The sequence below is a fragment of the Dermacentor andersoni genome, chromosome 8 (assembly GCF_023375885.2).
Source record: "Dermacentor andersoni chromosome 8, qqDerAnde1_hic_scaffold, whole genome shotgun sequence".
NCBI classification, from domain to species: Eukaryota; Metazoa; Arthropoda; class Arachnida; order Ixodida; family Ixodidae; genus Dermacentor; species Dermacentor andersoni.
The window spans coordinates 118,465,252-118,482,033 of record NC_092821.1 but is presented as its reverse complement, the minus strand read 5'-3'; the positions used below and the strand labels follow the sequence as shown (position 1 = coordinate 118,482,033).

At 42.0% G+C, this 16,782-nt stretch overlaps 1 protein-coding gene across 8 annotated transcripts in view; it reads left to right on the top strand.

Annotated features, from left to right (window-relative positions):
• The window catches only part of LOC129384322 (uncharacterized), a 73,311-nt gene that overhangs the window by 28,549 nt on the left and 27,980 nt on the right, over positions 1-16,782 (top strand). For 2 of the 8 annotated variants that reach the window (XR_011896120.1, XM_072289867.1), the window contains exon 1: positions 11,833-12,010. The exons of 4 other annotated variants lie outside the window; for them this stretch is intronic. Coding sequence is in view for 1 of the 4 variants with exons in the window: in XM_072289867.1 (XP_072145968.1) it covers positions 11,862-12,010 (149 nt within the window). In the remaining 3 variants the exon portion in view is untranslated. Of the gene's footprint in view, positions 1-11,832; positions 12,015-16,782 lie in introns of those variants that run through there. 2 more of the 8 variants (XM_055069629.2, XM_055069631.2) reach the window with 2 other exon arrangements.

Sequence of the window (16,782 nt, the reverse complement as noted above, 5' to 3'; positions counted from 1 at the left end):
CGCAGTTCGCTTTGAAGTTAAGCGGGCCTGCGCCTCTTCAAGGTTATGTAAGCGGCAAGAACACAGCGCACGAAGCTATGAGCTGTTGGCACTGTTTTGTGGGCATCGCAGGTCGCTTTCAAGCTGCGTCCCACGCAGCATTGACATAAGAAGCTGCCGCCTGGGTACGTTCATGGCTCAATAATAGAGAATTTTAGGGCGTCCACTATTCCGGCAAGCGCGGGCGGTTTGCCGGGTGAACGGGGGCGTAAACATCAGCGGCCAGATTGGTGACGCCAGCTGTTGGCGCAAAGCTCAACCACATAAACATAGAGCCAATTGCTATATTCTGCTTAGCTGCTGGTGTAAATTTTGGGCAGCGGCGTAATCGTTTGGACAATTATGCCACTGCCAAAAATTTGCACCAGCAGCGAAGCAGAATATAGTAGCTTACTGCAATTTTAGCTCTGTGTTTGTCTGGTTGAGCTCTACGCCACCAAGGCGGCTGCACCGCACCGGCCGCTCACGTTGCTCCCGCCCATCCGGCAATCGCCTAAACCACCCCCGTTTGCCGGAATACCGGACACACTAAATGTCTCCAATGGTTTCACGCGGATGAATAAGGCGCTGAAGAGCGATAACGGCTTATAATATGATCGGGACGGTCATCAGCGCACCTCGGGCCTCCACCTGCAGTACTTTGCTTGCGTCATCAATGCTCCTTGCGCCGCCGTCAACACCAGTTCGTGTCGCTACTGAGCTGTCGTTAGTAATAGCCTAATCAAGTTACATAACATTGGTGATGACACCGGGCTGCGCGGAGATGAGCTAGTGGCTCAATGCTTACGCTCCTTACGCATAGTCTAACTCCCAGAGGAGTTTCTGCGAGATTTTTTTTGTACCTGGACGTTTAGTATGCGTCGTGTATGGCACCAGCGCATTGCTAATGTTTCTGCTGGAAGAGAGATAGTGATGTCAATAAGGAAAGGAAGCTTGAGCACAGCGATGATGTGGCTCGTGGTGCGAGAAACCCTCCATGCCCCACGATTATCCCAGCTTTTATAGATCAAAGCGCCTCGCGCACCACGACCAACTTTTTATCACGTCCCTTTATCCCCTTATTCAAACTGAAAAATTTCGTCCAGTGTTGCGTCAGCTTCCGCACGCAACTCTTATTTCGAAGCAGCCTAGGCGGCTTGTTTTGAAAAACCTATTTTCTCTTAGCGACAGCTGGGTGAGCAGATTGTGCGCCCAGGCATAACATCTCCCTAGTCCCACCACGTACCTACAAGTATCTAGGGCGCTCGCCGTGGAGCTTTGGGGTAAAAGTACCTAGAAACGTGGTACACGCGAGCGGCGCATGGTGGCACAGCGGTCGAGCGCTGGGCTGGGGCGTAAATAGAAACACGCGGCCGGGATTTGATCCCGCGACCTCGTGCTTAGCAGCCTGATACCATAGCCACTAAGCGACCGCGGCGGGTAACAAGGCCTTTAAATGAGTGATTACTTACATCGTACGCTGCGTCTTGCTCATCAGGAAATTAAACTTCTAACACACAAAACCCTCATTCACCCCATCCTCGATTATGGCTGCGTTGTACGGAATCCATACAAACACTTTGACGTCGAAAAACGACAATCAGTGCGAAAAAAAGCAGTGCGTTTTGTTTGTAGGAGAAATAACGATGACTTTTCCCTGTCTTCGCCTGCTTAGTCCCACTCCTCTTGCCGAGCGTCCGCAAAATTGAATGCCTAAAATTGTTAATCGATTCCCCTCGTCTCTCTTCTCTAGACACCTATTTGGCTTTTTCCAAACCCTCACCTACGAGGATTTACCACGCTCTAAGTAACTCAACCTTTTTGCCCCGCACTGATTACTCTAAATGCAGCTTTTTCCATCAACAATTGAAATTTGGAATTCATTACCAGGCAACATCCGTGCGCTACCCCTGAAACAATTCACGCAAGCTTGTTTATAATTGTTTGCATGTTTACAAGAAAAGCAGGAAGATACCTATAAAGAAAGGGGCCAGACAGCGAGACACAATCCCTCCAATGCTATCCACTGCGTGCTTGGAAGAAGTATTGAAGCTATTAAACTGGGAAGGCTTAAAAGTAAGAATCGACGGTGAATATCTCAGCAACCTTCTGTTTGCCGATGACATTGTTCTATTCAGAAACAATGCAGATGAATTACAACTAATGATTGAGGACCTTAACATAGAGAGTGTGAGAGTGGGGTTGAAGATTATTATGCAGAAGACAAAGACAATGATGAATAGCCGGCCAAGAAAACAACAGTTCCAGATCGCCAGTCAGCCTCTAGAGTCTGTGAAAGAGTACCTTTACCTAGGTCAATTAATCACAGGGAACCCTGATCATGAGAAGGAAGTTCATAGAAGAATAAAAATGGGCTGGATCGCATACGGCAGGCATTGTCAGCACCTGACTGGAAGCTTACCATTATCATTGGTAAGGAAGGTGTACAGTCAGTGAATTTTACCAGTGCTGACATATGGAGGAGAGACTTGGAGACTGACAAAGAAGCCTGAGAACAAGTTAAGACCCGCGCAAAGAGCGATGCAACGAAGATTGCTAGGCATAACGTTAAGAGACAGAAAGAGAGCGGTTTGGATCAGAGAGCAAACAGGTATATCCGATATTCTAACTGACATTAACAGAAAAAAATGGAGCTCGGCAGGTCATGTAATGCGCAGTGATCCAGCAGTTCAGTAAGAGACGAAATTCAAGTTTCAGTGACTGGTCGCAGATCAGCACAACACCCTCATAAAGACACAGCCCTGCACTTTAAATCACTTCTAGAAAAATCTAGAGGACCCGCAAGTGAAAAACAGTGTGTACATTACTTTATGGTACAATTTAAACATATTAAAACACAGCTTTCTCGGCCTTTTTCCCGCCGCATTGGTGTCAGTTTCTAAGCGCTATCGGCTGCACAGCTGCACAGTGCCGTCTGAATGCAGCGCTCCCACAACACGGTGACAATCGTGCCAGGAGAGATAAAGCCTTCTATCAGTTTGTACAAAGGGGTATAAAAAATTTTGATGAATGCCTAGAAGTGTGAAAGCTAAGCTAATAACGTTTCTCCAATATCATTAAAGCCAACGTAAATATTAGTGCCGTTACGATGCTAATAATTCTTATGTTTTTGCGGGTGCTCGTAGAAATTTTAATCCAGGAAGACGGAGAAATTTGGGCCTCCCAGCTTGGCGAAGTTCCTACATTTGAAGTGCTACAGCGCCCAACAAATTCATGATGAAGTAAATTTTGTCCACTTTGAAGAATGTCGATCATATTTATTTGTTTATTTCACAATACTGCAGGCCCTCGTCGGGCCCATGCAGGAGTGGTTACAACATGGAATACAGTACAAAAAAGAGAAGAAAGTGAAACTACTGCATCCAAAACAAAGAGGATTAGCACGCACAAAAATGAACATACTCAATAACTGCACACACTCTGCTTAAATGAGCGGTTCATGAAGCAGGAGAAACAACGTTTACCGTGAGTATGCATCGACAAGAGGCTGCATATGAAAGACAGGTAACTTCAGTTACTTATCACCATTCGAATTCCAGATTCTCAATACTGTCAATAAATGCGTTGGCAGATGGGCAGTTTGCCGCTCTAGAGGGTAGCATGTTTCAATGGGAAATGGCGTGTGCGAATAAAGAGTACTTGCAGGTGTTATTATGGCTAAGATATGGCACAGTTGCGAGGAGGAAAATAAATTTCCCGACTGGTTCGATGTGTCTCACAGATAATACCACCATTGGCCGACCCTCTTTCAATTATAGTGCGGCCACATTGAAGAAAGTGGAAGATTTTATTTTTCAAGACCAAGCTGTTCCCATTAAAATAGTCACGCGTTAAGGAGGCTTCAGCTATGATAGCCTGTGGAACATAATTCCTAACAATGGGCAGATGTGTAAGTTGTCTGCACGTTGGCTACCATGACTCCTATCCACAGGCAAACACGATCTGACCAGTCAAGGCCCATGCTTTTGGCAACTACGGACGAATTGTGGGCTTACTTCGATGATCCAAATACTAAATAAATTGGCAAAAAAATTGACGCACTCTGATTCCCCTCCTCCCAAAAGGCCTAGGTGGGAAGGTCTGTAGGGAAGGTCATGCTTTCAGTATTTTGAGATTGTCGTGAAGTCATTCTCACCGACTACTCTAAATTGAGTGTTTATCCTAGTGACAGGGTTACAAGTCAACTTCAGTAGTAAAAATTTGAGTTAAACAGCACTTCAGTTTCTATCACTAAAATCAGTCCACATTTCCTCAATTTTTTTGGTTTAATTCAGTCTGCTAGCTGACGTAGCACTGTATTTTACGCATTGAAGCATTCTCAAAACAAAAAGAGTGGAGCAAACTCGTACTTGTAGATAGCATTTGCTGAGCCGACGCTGTTACTCGGCTTTTAAGAGAAGACAGCTGGATGTTTAGGAGCGAAAAGCTTTCATGAATGAAGACGAACCCATTGACCTAAACCAAATGTGCTGCTTCAACAACATATTTGAGGCCGTAGGAGAATAATATGCTCAACTTCGTGACATCGGTCCGGTATACCTTTCCAGTAAATGCAAGATCGAGTATTATGTTATCTATTGCACAAAAAATTTCAATGGGCTGCCGCTCAATTTTTTAGCAATTTTAAATCTGCAGGTGTCTTTGTAATTGACGCCAGTATATACTACAGCATACGCAAAATGAAACTGCAAAGACCTGTTTTCCGGAGTTGTTGGTGCAGAGGCCCACTCCTTTATCGTCCAAGATCAAGTGGTCCACCTGGATGCTAGCCTAGGTTGCGCATATGGCACATGCGGTCTGTACAGGCATCGTGTGTCGTAATCTTTATTCGCGTAGCTCTTGTGAAGAACTGAGGTTGAACAGCGCGAATAAAAGAAGGAGACGAAGAAACAAATACCACAGACAAGCGCTGTGGTGGTATACCGAGTGTACCACGGTACCATGCACAGGCGTTCAATTTGCGTTTTTCCTTATGGAATCACTTGATTCACAGCACAGCGCGATTACCTGTACAAAGACATTTCGTTTCTCTGCTTGACGTTGAGAAAGTTCGATAACATTTACAGCCTTCCCTAAGAATTCTCTAGAGTGAGTCAGTCATTCGGAGGACTGTCGAGTGCTGGCTAGATTCCGCAAGTGGTACGTCCGTACGAAAATGTCAAATCTCCTCTGTTATACTTTTCTGTCGCCGGATCAAAGAACCTTTGCTGAACAATGCTGTACATCGACATTCCCCATAGCGCAGTTCAGAATGACATTTCCTGCACATTTCTGTACTGCCCGGTTTTGACTTCGTTCAACCTTTCTGTAACAAGGCAAGCTGCTAGCTTGAATTCCATGAAGCCTTCCATACTTAATTAAAGCATTGACGTCGTCCTTATCGTGCAGGTGAGTGCTAGAAAAGATGTCTCCATGCGAGACACGAAGCAAAGGTTAAAAGGGGGGATGAAAGATGGTGATGACGAGGTTGAAACCTGACCTGTCATGACTTTACAGAAAGGACAACGTGAACCAGGGACAATGAAACACTGCTTTGCTTTGGCGCTATGCCTAATGTCCGTAAATTACAGGAAATTGACCATATACGTGATAGAAGAAGAAACTTTTATTAAACTGAATCATAATCATATGGCTCCTGACAGATCATTCTTCCGGCGATGAAATTCATCCCCGCAATGCCCCATTTCTCATCAACAAAACGCTGTCTTTTTGGAATTTTCGTTTAAAGTTCTTTTTAATTGACGTTGGGTCCCTGCTGCACAAAAGGCTTCAAAACACACATGGCAATAAAAATTAAAAGACAATTACTTTAGTCATACTATGTTCATTGCCAGGAACAAATTGAGCCCTTGGGTTTTGTTGATTGTTCTCGCTCATGACGCTTTTGCGCACTCGCACTTCATGATTGTCATCTACTTCAAGCAACAATCACAAAGGCAACTGTCAACACTATTTGTATCAGTTTCAGTTTCTCGACTAACTTCTCGGGCCAAGAAACAAACAGCTGGTGGTTCGAGGGTCAATTAGTCTTCAGCCCAAACCCATCGAAGCTGATGTATGCAGGCCTACCATTCTAGTTCGGCAGAAATCCACAAAGTACACATATGTTGGTGACCTGAAGATTACCCCATCCTGCTGGTGGAATTACAAGTAACCTTGAGCAGCTAGGAACATGAAATCAAACCACATCCTATAAATACTACAGATAGCCCAATATCGTTCGAAACGTTGTCTTACTTAGGCCTTATGATTGGTGCAGCCAAGCTTACGGGAAGAAAACCGCATTCGGAGAACGAATGCATACATTATCTGGTGAAAACAAAGCTTTCTGCTGAGAAATTGATTCACCCTTTCAAAAAGACAGATGCATGTTTAAGAGCGTTAAGCCTAAGTAATGTAGCCGTGTTAAGTTACATAAACCAAAAGTTTTGCACCAATAACATACTTGCGCCGGAGAAACAAATCCTACATAGTTCGTTGTCTGTCGGTTTTATAGACCCAATAAAAGCTTGATATGCTATGGCGTTGTCTTCTGCACAATATTCCGACTTTCTTTAAACTATGGAACAATATTTATTATACAGAATTTGAGTTTCACATTTCTGGCTTTCGTAGCTGTTGTGAAAATTTTGAATCCTTTCCTTAGAGGCGCATTTCATAGAGACCCGTTGTGCGCAAACAAGTTTCTTCCAATATTCAGCAGGAATATATTTTGCCATTGAGTTGTTGAAAAAAATGCCATTATAATATCAATGATTATTTCATAACTTCATAGTATTGTGCTGAGGGCGCTTCGCCGAAAATGTTCGTGTCAAGCCATTTGACTTTAACACCTACAAGTTTCTCGTTTGACGTCTGCTTTAACACTGACGTGTCATTCCTACAACAACAGACCAAAGAGATTTCGTTCTTGTGTTTGTCCGCCAGCACCCTAGATTAGCAGTATCTTTAGCAGAATTAGCAGAATTTTTTTCTTTGGCTGTTAGCGTGAGCACTGAATAATTTATCCCGTTGCACTGTCGAATGCGGTCTACATTTCACTGCTACGTAGCTGTTGAATATGCTAAATAAGCTGAGTGTTTGATTCCTTTCATAGAACGGAAACACGTCTGCTGAAGAATTCATTCTTTTATTTCGAGATATGCGTCCTTATGTTGGGCTACAACATATGCCGGTATTTTTTACTTACTAACAGCCTTCCTACAGTAGTAAAAAACTATCAACTCAATTATTCCTTGACTCCACACAAACAATGTTAACAGATAGCGAAATTCTGAGCCCCGTGCTACATGAGGGCGCCCATACGGGAACGATGTCACTACCGTTGACTTGTCCACCGATGTCAGGCCTTCATTAGAGGATCGAGAATACCACAGTTCAGACTCTCAGTTCCGTCCGTGTCTAACGCCTTTTCCTTGTGTGCGCGTCCTTTATGTTTTGCTGGTAGCTGCTTTTTCAAGTTTATCATGCACCAACTAGCCCAAGAGCTTGTGCTGATGCACTTCAGACTTCCATCTAAGCGTCCAAAATAACGAAATGAAAGACAGAATCAAGGAGTCCAGACTAAAATTGCTTAAGCGGTATAAGTGTATTGCGAACTATCTCTAGTTGGGACGGCTCAAAACAAGCAAAAATAAGCAAGAAAGCTAAAATACTCTACGGGCTTGAAGTGAAACGATCACCCAGCTCAATCCGCAACTAACTTTTACAACGCGCCAAACACACCCACTAAGCCACAAAACTGCAGAAGGCAGAAAAGAAATTAACTGCTTTCAATACTGAATGTTACGTAGATTACTAATGTAGCATGTATAAATTGGAATTAATACATTCTGCATAAGAAAAAATATAGAGCGGGAAGCGAATCACAGTAAAGCGACTGGTGTAAACCGAGCCTAGCGCGCTGTCGTCTATCAATAAACCTATGGTGACAGGTCTCCCTCATTTCATTCCAGTACTTCTGAAGTATGTATGACGCTCTCAAGGCTAGCATACGCATACACCTGAACTCCAGGAAAATGACCACAGAACATCTGCCAGCACTTCATATTTCATAACCCCTAATGGGACCATGACGTGGCCATCCGACCGTTCTCAGCTATCATTGCATCTGAGAGCAAAGGGCCCCGTACGGTTGTACATTTACAAAGAGCTTGAGATTTTCGCTCAAGTTATAACTTCAAATTCAATTTGGAATTGCTGCCTTTGAGTCCCTCGCTATTTGAACATGGCACTGTGACGTCACGAAATTAGGAGCCACCACTGTGTCGCCGGCTTTGAGATTGTTCATGACCACGTCGGACATTCTGCTCCACAAGCTCTGTTACTCAATAGCTGGTCAAAGAAGTCAAATCAAATCACATCAAATTTATTCATTACAAAAAAGGAAACGGTTACATATTTGTTTCACTGAGGAGGGTCCCAAAGTCGAAGACTGTAACCGGGACCCTCAGTGGGTAATTATAAGAAAAAAATTACATATGTGGCAGGACAGAAATAAAATTTACAAAATGTTCACTGATAGAAACAAAGAGGTGAATTGCAACAACAGAAACGGGATTAGGACTGCAATGTACAGTATTGCTATCAAAAATTAAAAACAATATCAGCGTACAACAGAACCCTTAAATAATGTAAAGAAGGAACAGAACGAAATAGAGAAAAATATAATCGGCAGACTCAAATGAACATAAAGTGAAAATATCAGTGTGTTAAAAATATACACATAAAAATTTCAACACACATAAAAAGCAAGAGAATGCATAAAAAGAAGCATTTATAAACAAAACAATTAAAGGCAACAGCAAACATTTGAATAGCAAGACATGGTAAAAACAGTGATAAGAATAAATAAATAAATAAAATATTTGGAACCATAATTGTGTCATTGCGCCAAAGGAAATCTTTAAAGGATTTTTTAAACGCATAGAACGAAGTGAGTGATCTTATGTTTGATGGTAAGCTATTTCATAAAGGTATACCAGCAAAAGATGATGGTAGTTTACCATAATTGGTACGAACACGAGGCAGTAAAAAATTTCTGTTAAAGGCAAACGTCGTTCTGTTGTGGTTATGTAAACCATTTAAGTCAACGAATTGGTAAAGCAATCGGTAGTTAAGTAACTTGTAAAATAAGATTGTTAAATTATATTGAAACAAGTTCACGGTCATTAAAATGAGGTTTTGACGGAGCAAGATGGATGCATTTGACTGGCGAGGACTGCTAGTAATGATACGAATGGCTTGATTTTGTAAATGCTGAACTGATGACAGTTGACAATTGTACGTGTTATCCCACGCAGCGATTCCATAGCTAATACGACTATGAATAAAAGCAAAGTAAAGTGGTAAAAGAGCCATGTGTGAAAAGAAGGCGCGTGCTTTTATTAAAGCGCGAATGCCAAATGCCGTTTTTTTTTCTTAATATTGTTAACGTGGGAGTCGAATTTGAGGTTAGCGTCCAGGAGAACACCGAGGAATAGAACCAAGTCACCGGCCGGAATCTGATGAGCACCAAGAGTTAACGCTATTGGAGAAGTTAGGACCCTGTGACCACTACTGAATATTATATATTTAGTTTTCTCGGGATTAATAATTAGGTAATTACCGCGACACCATTCTCTAGCGTCAGTTAGTGCAGCATTTAACCTTGATGTTAATGAGATTAACGACGTGTCTGATAATAATAAGGTGGTGTCGTCGGCGTATAAAACGCAATGAGATTAATGTAAAAGGTTGGGTAGGTCATTAATGTAAACAATAAATAGCAATGGACCGAGAATGGACCCCTGGGGTACACCTAAGTTAATTGTTTTAGTTTGAGAAGGGGCACCCACTGCAGAAACCACGTACTGCCTATCCAACAAATAGCTTTTTAATAGAGTTAAGGCGGGCCCAGTAATAGCGTATTGCTTCAAGTTTGGTGAAGAAAATGCTGTGATTTATCGTGTCAAAAGCTTTGGTGAAATCTAAAAAAGACAGAGCCAACGAATTTGCCACAATCTATAGATTTATTAATAAAATTGTTTAAAGGGAGCAATGCTAAGCAAATAGAACTTCCGGAGCGCAAACCGAACTGACAGGGATTAATTATATTAAATTTTTCAAGGTAGTTATTTAAACGTGTAACTTATAAATGTTCAATAACTTTACTTAAAAAGGAAAGAATAGCTATTGGTCTGTAGTTAGAAATGAGGTCTCCGGCACCCTTCTTAAATAGGGGAATAAGATTAGCCTTCTTTAGACATAAAGAAAAAGTGCCGGATTCGAAAATGCGATTAGTTATGATACATATTGGTTCAGAAATAATATTAGCAACTAACTTTAGATGGTGTGCGCAAATGTTATCTAACCCAGCGCTTATGTTTTTCAGGCTACAGATTGTTAAATACACCTCTCGAGCAGTAACAGGCGAAAAAAAATGATAAGGTGACCTAGACAAGATTGGCTGAGTGACTGTGTTGTTATTTATTTGTGACAGAGCAAAATAATCGCTAAAGGCATTGGCAACATGAGTGGGATCTTTGTATGATGTACCATTCAGGTTAACTTTAGAACATTGTTCAGGCGCAGAAGATTTATTCATGAATTCGTTCAGAAGCTTCCATTGCTTTTTTTATTATTATTGCTGTATTTATTAAATTCATTATCATATTAGCGCCTCAGCCTGTTTAAGTAGCGTGTTAAGAACATATTTTTTATAAAGCAAGGCCAAATTGGAGTTACAAGGTTGACGTTTAGTTTTTCTGTATAGATTATCTTTTTGCCTTAAGCTGGTCAGTAATCTGGACGTCATCCACGGGTTGCAGCCATACTTAGATTTATTCTTACACCTAACGGTTCGGGTGCTTATTGAAACGGCATGCAAATACAACGTAGATACTTTATCTACTGCTACCGCCGGATCTTCGAACAGATTGAACTGAGTCCAATTAGTATTGGTAATTGTATCAATAAATGTATCTTGGTTAAATACTGATGTACTGAAAGAAATGTTGGTCATTGACACTAGACTGTTAAAAGCAACGAAAATGGGGCAAATAATCGGTTATATCAGTACGCACTACTACCGACACAGGGGTCGGTGTTATGTTATATAAAGCATAATCGAGAAGTATTTGCGTTCCGTTATGGCTACATCTGGTATGACAGTTAATAAGCGACTCGTAGCCATATCCGAAAAAGCAGTCTGGGTAGGATGAATATGCGCTGGTATTTGTATCAAGTAAGTTCATGTTAATGTCGCCAACGCTTAAAACGTTCTTGTTCTCGAACGATAACTTGTTGAGTATGACGTCAAGAGCAAGTAGATGGAACCAAGAACAAGATTTTTTATGATTATGTGCAAAGAATGGTTGTTCAGCCTCGATCCCAACCGTCTCACAGAAACTAACATTTATTGAAAGGTCATGCCTGTGGCTGTAAGTGACGTCCGGAGCAGTGAAAATGGCAGCACCTCCGCGAATATCAGACGAACGATGACAGTATTCAGAATTGTAAGATGGAAAACCGTATAAACTAAAATCATCGTCAGGAAGCCAGGTCTCAGAAATACAAATAAGCGAGAAAGAGTGATCAAGATTGGTGATAAAGTTGCTAAGGTTATCATGATTCCTCCTAAGGTTTCGAGCACTAAAATGGATCAGTGAACGACTATTACTAGAAGGTTGATACTTAAATATTTCCGGGAACACCAAAGACATGACAGGTCAAGGTGCGCAGGCGCACGGAAAAGATGAATGAAAGATGGTTAGGTGAAAGTGCGCAGGTCAGACTCAGGTGAAATGCGGAATACTTCGCTGTCACTGGTCATACGAGCTTTCATGAGGCGATTATCTGTCCACAGGGACGGCCAGTTGTTGTCTTTCTTTAGGGCGAGTGCCTTGACGAAGAGCATCTTGTTGTCGGAAGTTAAACGGTCATTTACAAGGACTGGAGTTGAGGGTGGAGTGGAGCCTGAGAAACCAATCTGGTTCGTATGTAGGCGCGCCTTCCGCGCTTTGCGCAGGAAATCGTTTTTCTTTTCCCCGGCACCCGAAGCGGGCAACTATGTTTTCTTTTCGCCAGACTTCGTAGGCACGCGATGTACAGTGTCTAGGTCAGAGGGCGAAACAGGACGTTCAGTCACGTCGCCCATCAAATTGAGGATCGCGACACAGTCCTCCCCATCGGTGGAACGGGACACCCTTAATCTCGGCATTATTCGTTCGAGAATGCTGTTGGAAATGTGTGGCTTTTGCGCAGCTCATTATTGCGTGCTGTCGGGGCTTTGTTCGCTGCAAGCAGCTCGCCCTGTTCCTTCATCATTTCATCGAAGACGCCGCTCAGGTGCTCGACACTCGCACTGACAGTAATATGCCGGTTCAAGTCCTCGCCGGACAGTTGATCCTTGATTTTCGACGCTGGGTCGCTTACCAAGGCCTCCAACTTTGCATTGAACAATGATTCAAGCATATCCACTTTTTTCGCTAGTCCCGCGTTTGTCGGCATCCTTCAGCACAAGACAATAGAATTGGGCGACAAGAATGTATAACTGGGCAGCAGTTGCTGCTAGAATAAAACGTTACAGAGTCGTGTACAAAGATCGTGTAATCAACCTGGGAAGAGATTTTTCTCGCAAAAGATTCTTCTCCCAAAAGCTCGCGAAGCGAGAAGAGAGAAAAATTGGAAGTATGTTTGGGTATCACAGGCCAAAATTCTGATGCGGAAAACCAAGAACTCTCGTGTACTGCACATCATTTCTGAAGACGACCTGAAAAGGGTAGTTGAGAAGCCTCTCGAGTTAAGTCTAGTTTGCCACACCAATCCTGGCGTTTTCAATCCGTGAAGTTGAACGGGAACTCCACAAAACCCAGTGTATATCGATACTTCCCTGTAACATTCGAAGTTTTCGTAGAAACAAAGATATATTGTGTTCCTTTTTGGCACAGCATAATTTTACTGTTGATGTAATTGGCTTAGCGGAAACTTGGCTAAGAGAAGGTGAGTACATCTCCATTCCGGGATACAGTCTTGTAAGCAATCCAAGGAATGCAGTATCGCGTGGTGGCGGAGTGGCTCTACTAATCAAGCCGACGGTACCCTTTAGGATAATCACCGATACTGAAATTAGTAATAGTGCGGTTGAGTCTCTCTTTGCTCTTTTAGATTCACGTATAGTTGTCGGTACAATATACCGGCCACCAAGCTCGAGTCTGCCCATTTTTTATCAATCGTTGGAATCTATCCTTTCCATAAGAGCTATGGTATCATCACTGTTGTTGGCGACTTTAACATTGATATTAGCAAAGACATGAATTGTGAATACTCGCACCTACTGGAGTCATATAGTTTTAAGAATACAATCCATCAACCTACTAGATTGTCACCAAGTGCATCTACAACTATAGACCATGTGTTGTGCAGCAATAATAACACACATTCTGGCGTATACGATACGAGCCTCCCTGACCACTGCCCTATTTTCTCGTTTTTACACAGTGCAAATAATACCATTGTTAAAAAGACCATCCTGGCAAATCGCAGGAATAATTACAATAAACTGCGGCAGGAAATTAAGGAAAAAGGAATTTCAAGATGAATTTAGCAGTGACACTCATATCGAATGCGCAAACTATGCAAATGCATTAACACAATGATACCTCAGTGTACCACATATAAACAAAACAAATACGAGGAACCTTTGTATCCGTGGATGAATAATACCATACTTACAGCAATAAAAGAAAAGGACTGGTGGTACCAAAGATGGAAAACACAGCGAGATAACGCTTATTATTTGCAAAATTTTCGAATATCTCGTAACCACGTAGTAGCTCTTATCAGGAGGCGGAAAAAAGAATACAACGCTTTCTTAATACAACAAGCACAAGGCAATACCAAAAAATTGTGGGAAATTATAGGAGTAATTGATAACCCAAATAAAAAACCGATCACTCCTGAATATGTCGATTCCAAGTGCGCCGACACTTTTAATGCTTACTTTACTAGCATTGGTCCAAAGCTAGCTGAGCGTATTCCAGTTACTGAAAGCAATGCCGATTGCCCCAACATCCATGCATGTTTTTCCTTGTATCAAATGGACGAGCATACCATTACCTCAATTATATCAGGCACGCCTTGCTACAAAGCTATTCGCCACGATGGCATTACCGTGCATCGAAATACAATATGGATATTCTTGTGCCAGTACTCACCAAAATGCTTAACTGTATAAGTCGAGGCACATACCCTGACATCTTAAAGATCGCAATACTTATAAAAGTGGCGACGTCAGTGACCCTGGAAGCTATGGGTCTATCTCCGTGCTTAGCATATTAAATACTGTATTTGAAAAGGTCATCGCGGCTCAACTGAAGCACTACTTAAACCAAAACAACCTTCTAATAAATTCTCAACATAGATTCAGAGCCAATCGATCAACGTCATCAGCAATGTTGGAACTAACCAAGAGTATATACACAGCTCTACACAAAAACGAGTTTGTAGGACTGCATTTAGATTTAAAGAAAGCATTCGACACGGTCTGTCATTCCATACTTCTAAAAAAATATACGAACTTATGGTTTCAGCGAAATTACAATAGACGTCTTTTCAAGCTACCTAAACGGTCGAAAACATCATGGAAAATTTGGCTCCTTTGCATCCCAGTATACTACTATGGTTACAGGAGTTCCGCAAGGATCAGTTTTGGGGCCCATACTGTTCTCGCTATATGTCAATGAGCTCCCATCAATACTAAAGTCATCAAAAGCTGTTATGTAGGCTGGCAATACCACGCTATTGTTTTAAGGTAAATCCCTTGACGTACTGCAGAACAATGTTAACAGCGAGTTACTAAACATATCAACTTGGTTTGCATGTAATAAATTGACACTAAACAGAGATAAGACAAAATATGTAGCATTCAATTCCCGTTATTCCAAGTGTAACACAATAGGCATGCAAATTCCCCTTCTAGGTGGAACTGTAGAACAGCTCGGCCGCATAAAATATTTAGGGGTATTATTGGACTGCGACTTGAACTGGAGACCACATATATCTAGTATATACGCGAAATTAGCCTCGGCTTGCTATTTATTAATAAAATGCAGAGAATATCTTGACCTTAGCGCACTCAAAGTTGTGTACTTTTTCATCTTTCACTGTCACATCATATACTGTTCCGAATCATGGTCTGGTACATATAAAACATACATAGATCCCGTCTTTCGGTTACGGAAAAGGGCCTTGCGCACTATGACATACCCAAGCCCACACGATAATAGTGACATGCTGTTCGGTCACCTCGGTATATTACCATTATCTCTGGCATGCGAAATGAACTTTGCCATTTTGATTAACACTATTTTACGTGGGAATCATTCATTATCACCTAGCCCGTTTATTACACCTAATCGTAATACAAGGGGTGCAACAAATATAAATTTCAACCTACCAATTACTCGTAACACGTATGGCCTACAACTACTTGAGTTTCATGGTGCCAAAAATTGGAACGCAGTACCTCTTGAGGTAAAAATGGCCAACCATTTCGTGTCTGCTGTACAAAAGCTATACCTATCAAAAAGTACGAGATTTTCCGTCAGTCTGGTTCTCCACTTGTTTCATACTGTGCCAGATTTTTCCTTCTTGAGTCTACTCAGAAAGCCTAAACACTTGAGCACAGACCTTTGCAAATATGCTACTTCTAAGTATAATATGTTATTTCTGTTTTGTATTTTTGTGTGTGTATTCTCCTAACAGTTTCGTTTTATTACTAGTGGTTGATATGCACTGTTTTCCTTTTTATTATTCTTTTTATTTTATGTATCCACCTAACTGTATTAGATTGTATCACTAATAACTAGATATGCGCTTGACTTTGTTGCTGCTGCTACATATATGACTATGGGCCTACACTAGCCTTCGGCTACTGGCCCAACAGTTCTTTTGTACAAATTATTATCAATGAAAAATAGACTGAATTGAATTGAATTGAATTGCAGGAGAATTAGACGCTGTTCAGACCGCCGCCACTGCCACTGCCTAAAAAGTCGCTCATTTAATTGTGACCACAATTCCTTCACTCGCGCGATACCTAACCTAACCTGCAGCAAACTGTCTAAGCGCGCTGGGACGTACATGGAAAAAAAAGGCGCATAGCATCCATGACGTGTTCGTATAGTTCCTACAATCGCTTTTGGTGTTTGAAGTATACAACAGCGTGGCCTTCGAGATCCGCTTCTGCTACCAGAGGGAGCCGTTTCAGGTAGTGTCATTTCATTTCGTCACCCCTCGGTTCCACCATACTGCTTTATGGTTAAACTTCAACATAAAAAATTCAAACAAATTTACTACGGCACCAAATGCGCGCAAATGTTGTCATGCTTGCTGTGCGACGCGTGCGCTTTAACATGCAATGCACAATTCAGGCGCAAAAGTTTGATGTCATTCATCATCATCATCATCATCATCATCATCATCATCAGCCTGGTTACGCCCACTGCAGGGCAAAGGCCTCTCCCATACTTCTCCAACTACACCGGTCATGTACTAATGTGGCCATGTGGTCCCTGCAAACTTCTTAATCTCATCCGCCCACCTAACTTTCTGCCGCCCCTTGCTACGCTTCCCTTCCCTTGGTATCCAGTCCGTAACCCTTAATGACCATCGGTTATCTTCCCTCTTCCTTACTAGTCCTGCCCATGCCCATTTCTTTCATTCATGGCCCCTTTAAGTTCAAATTCGTCGAATTCCCTCAAG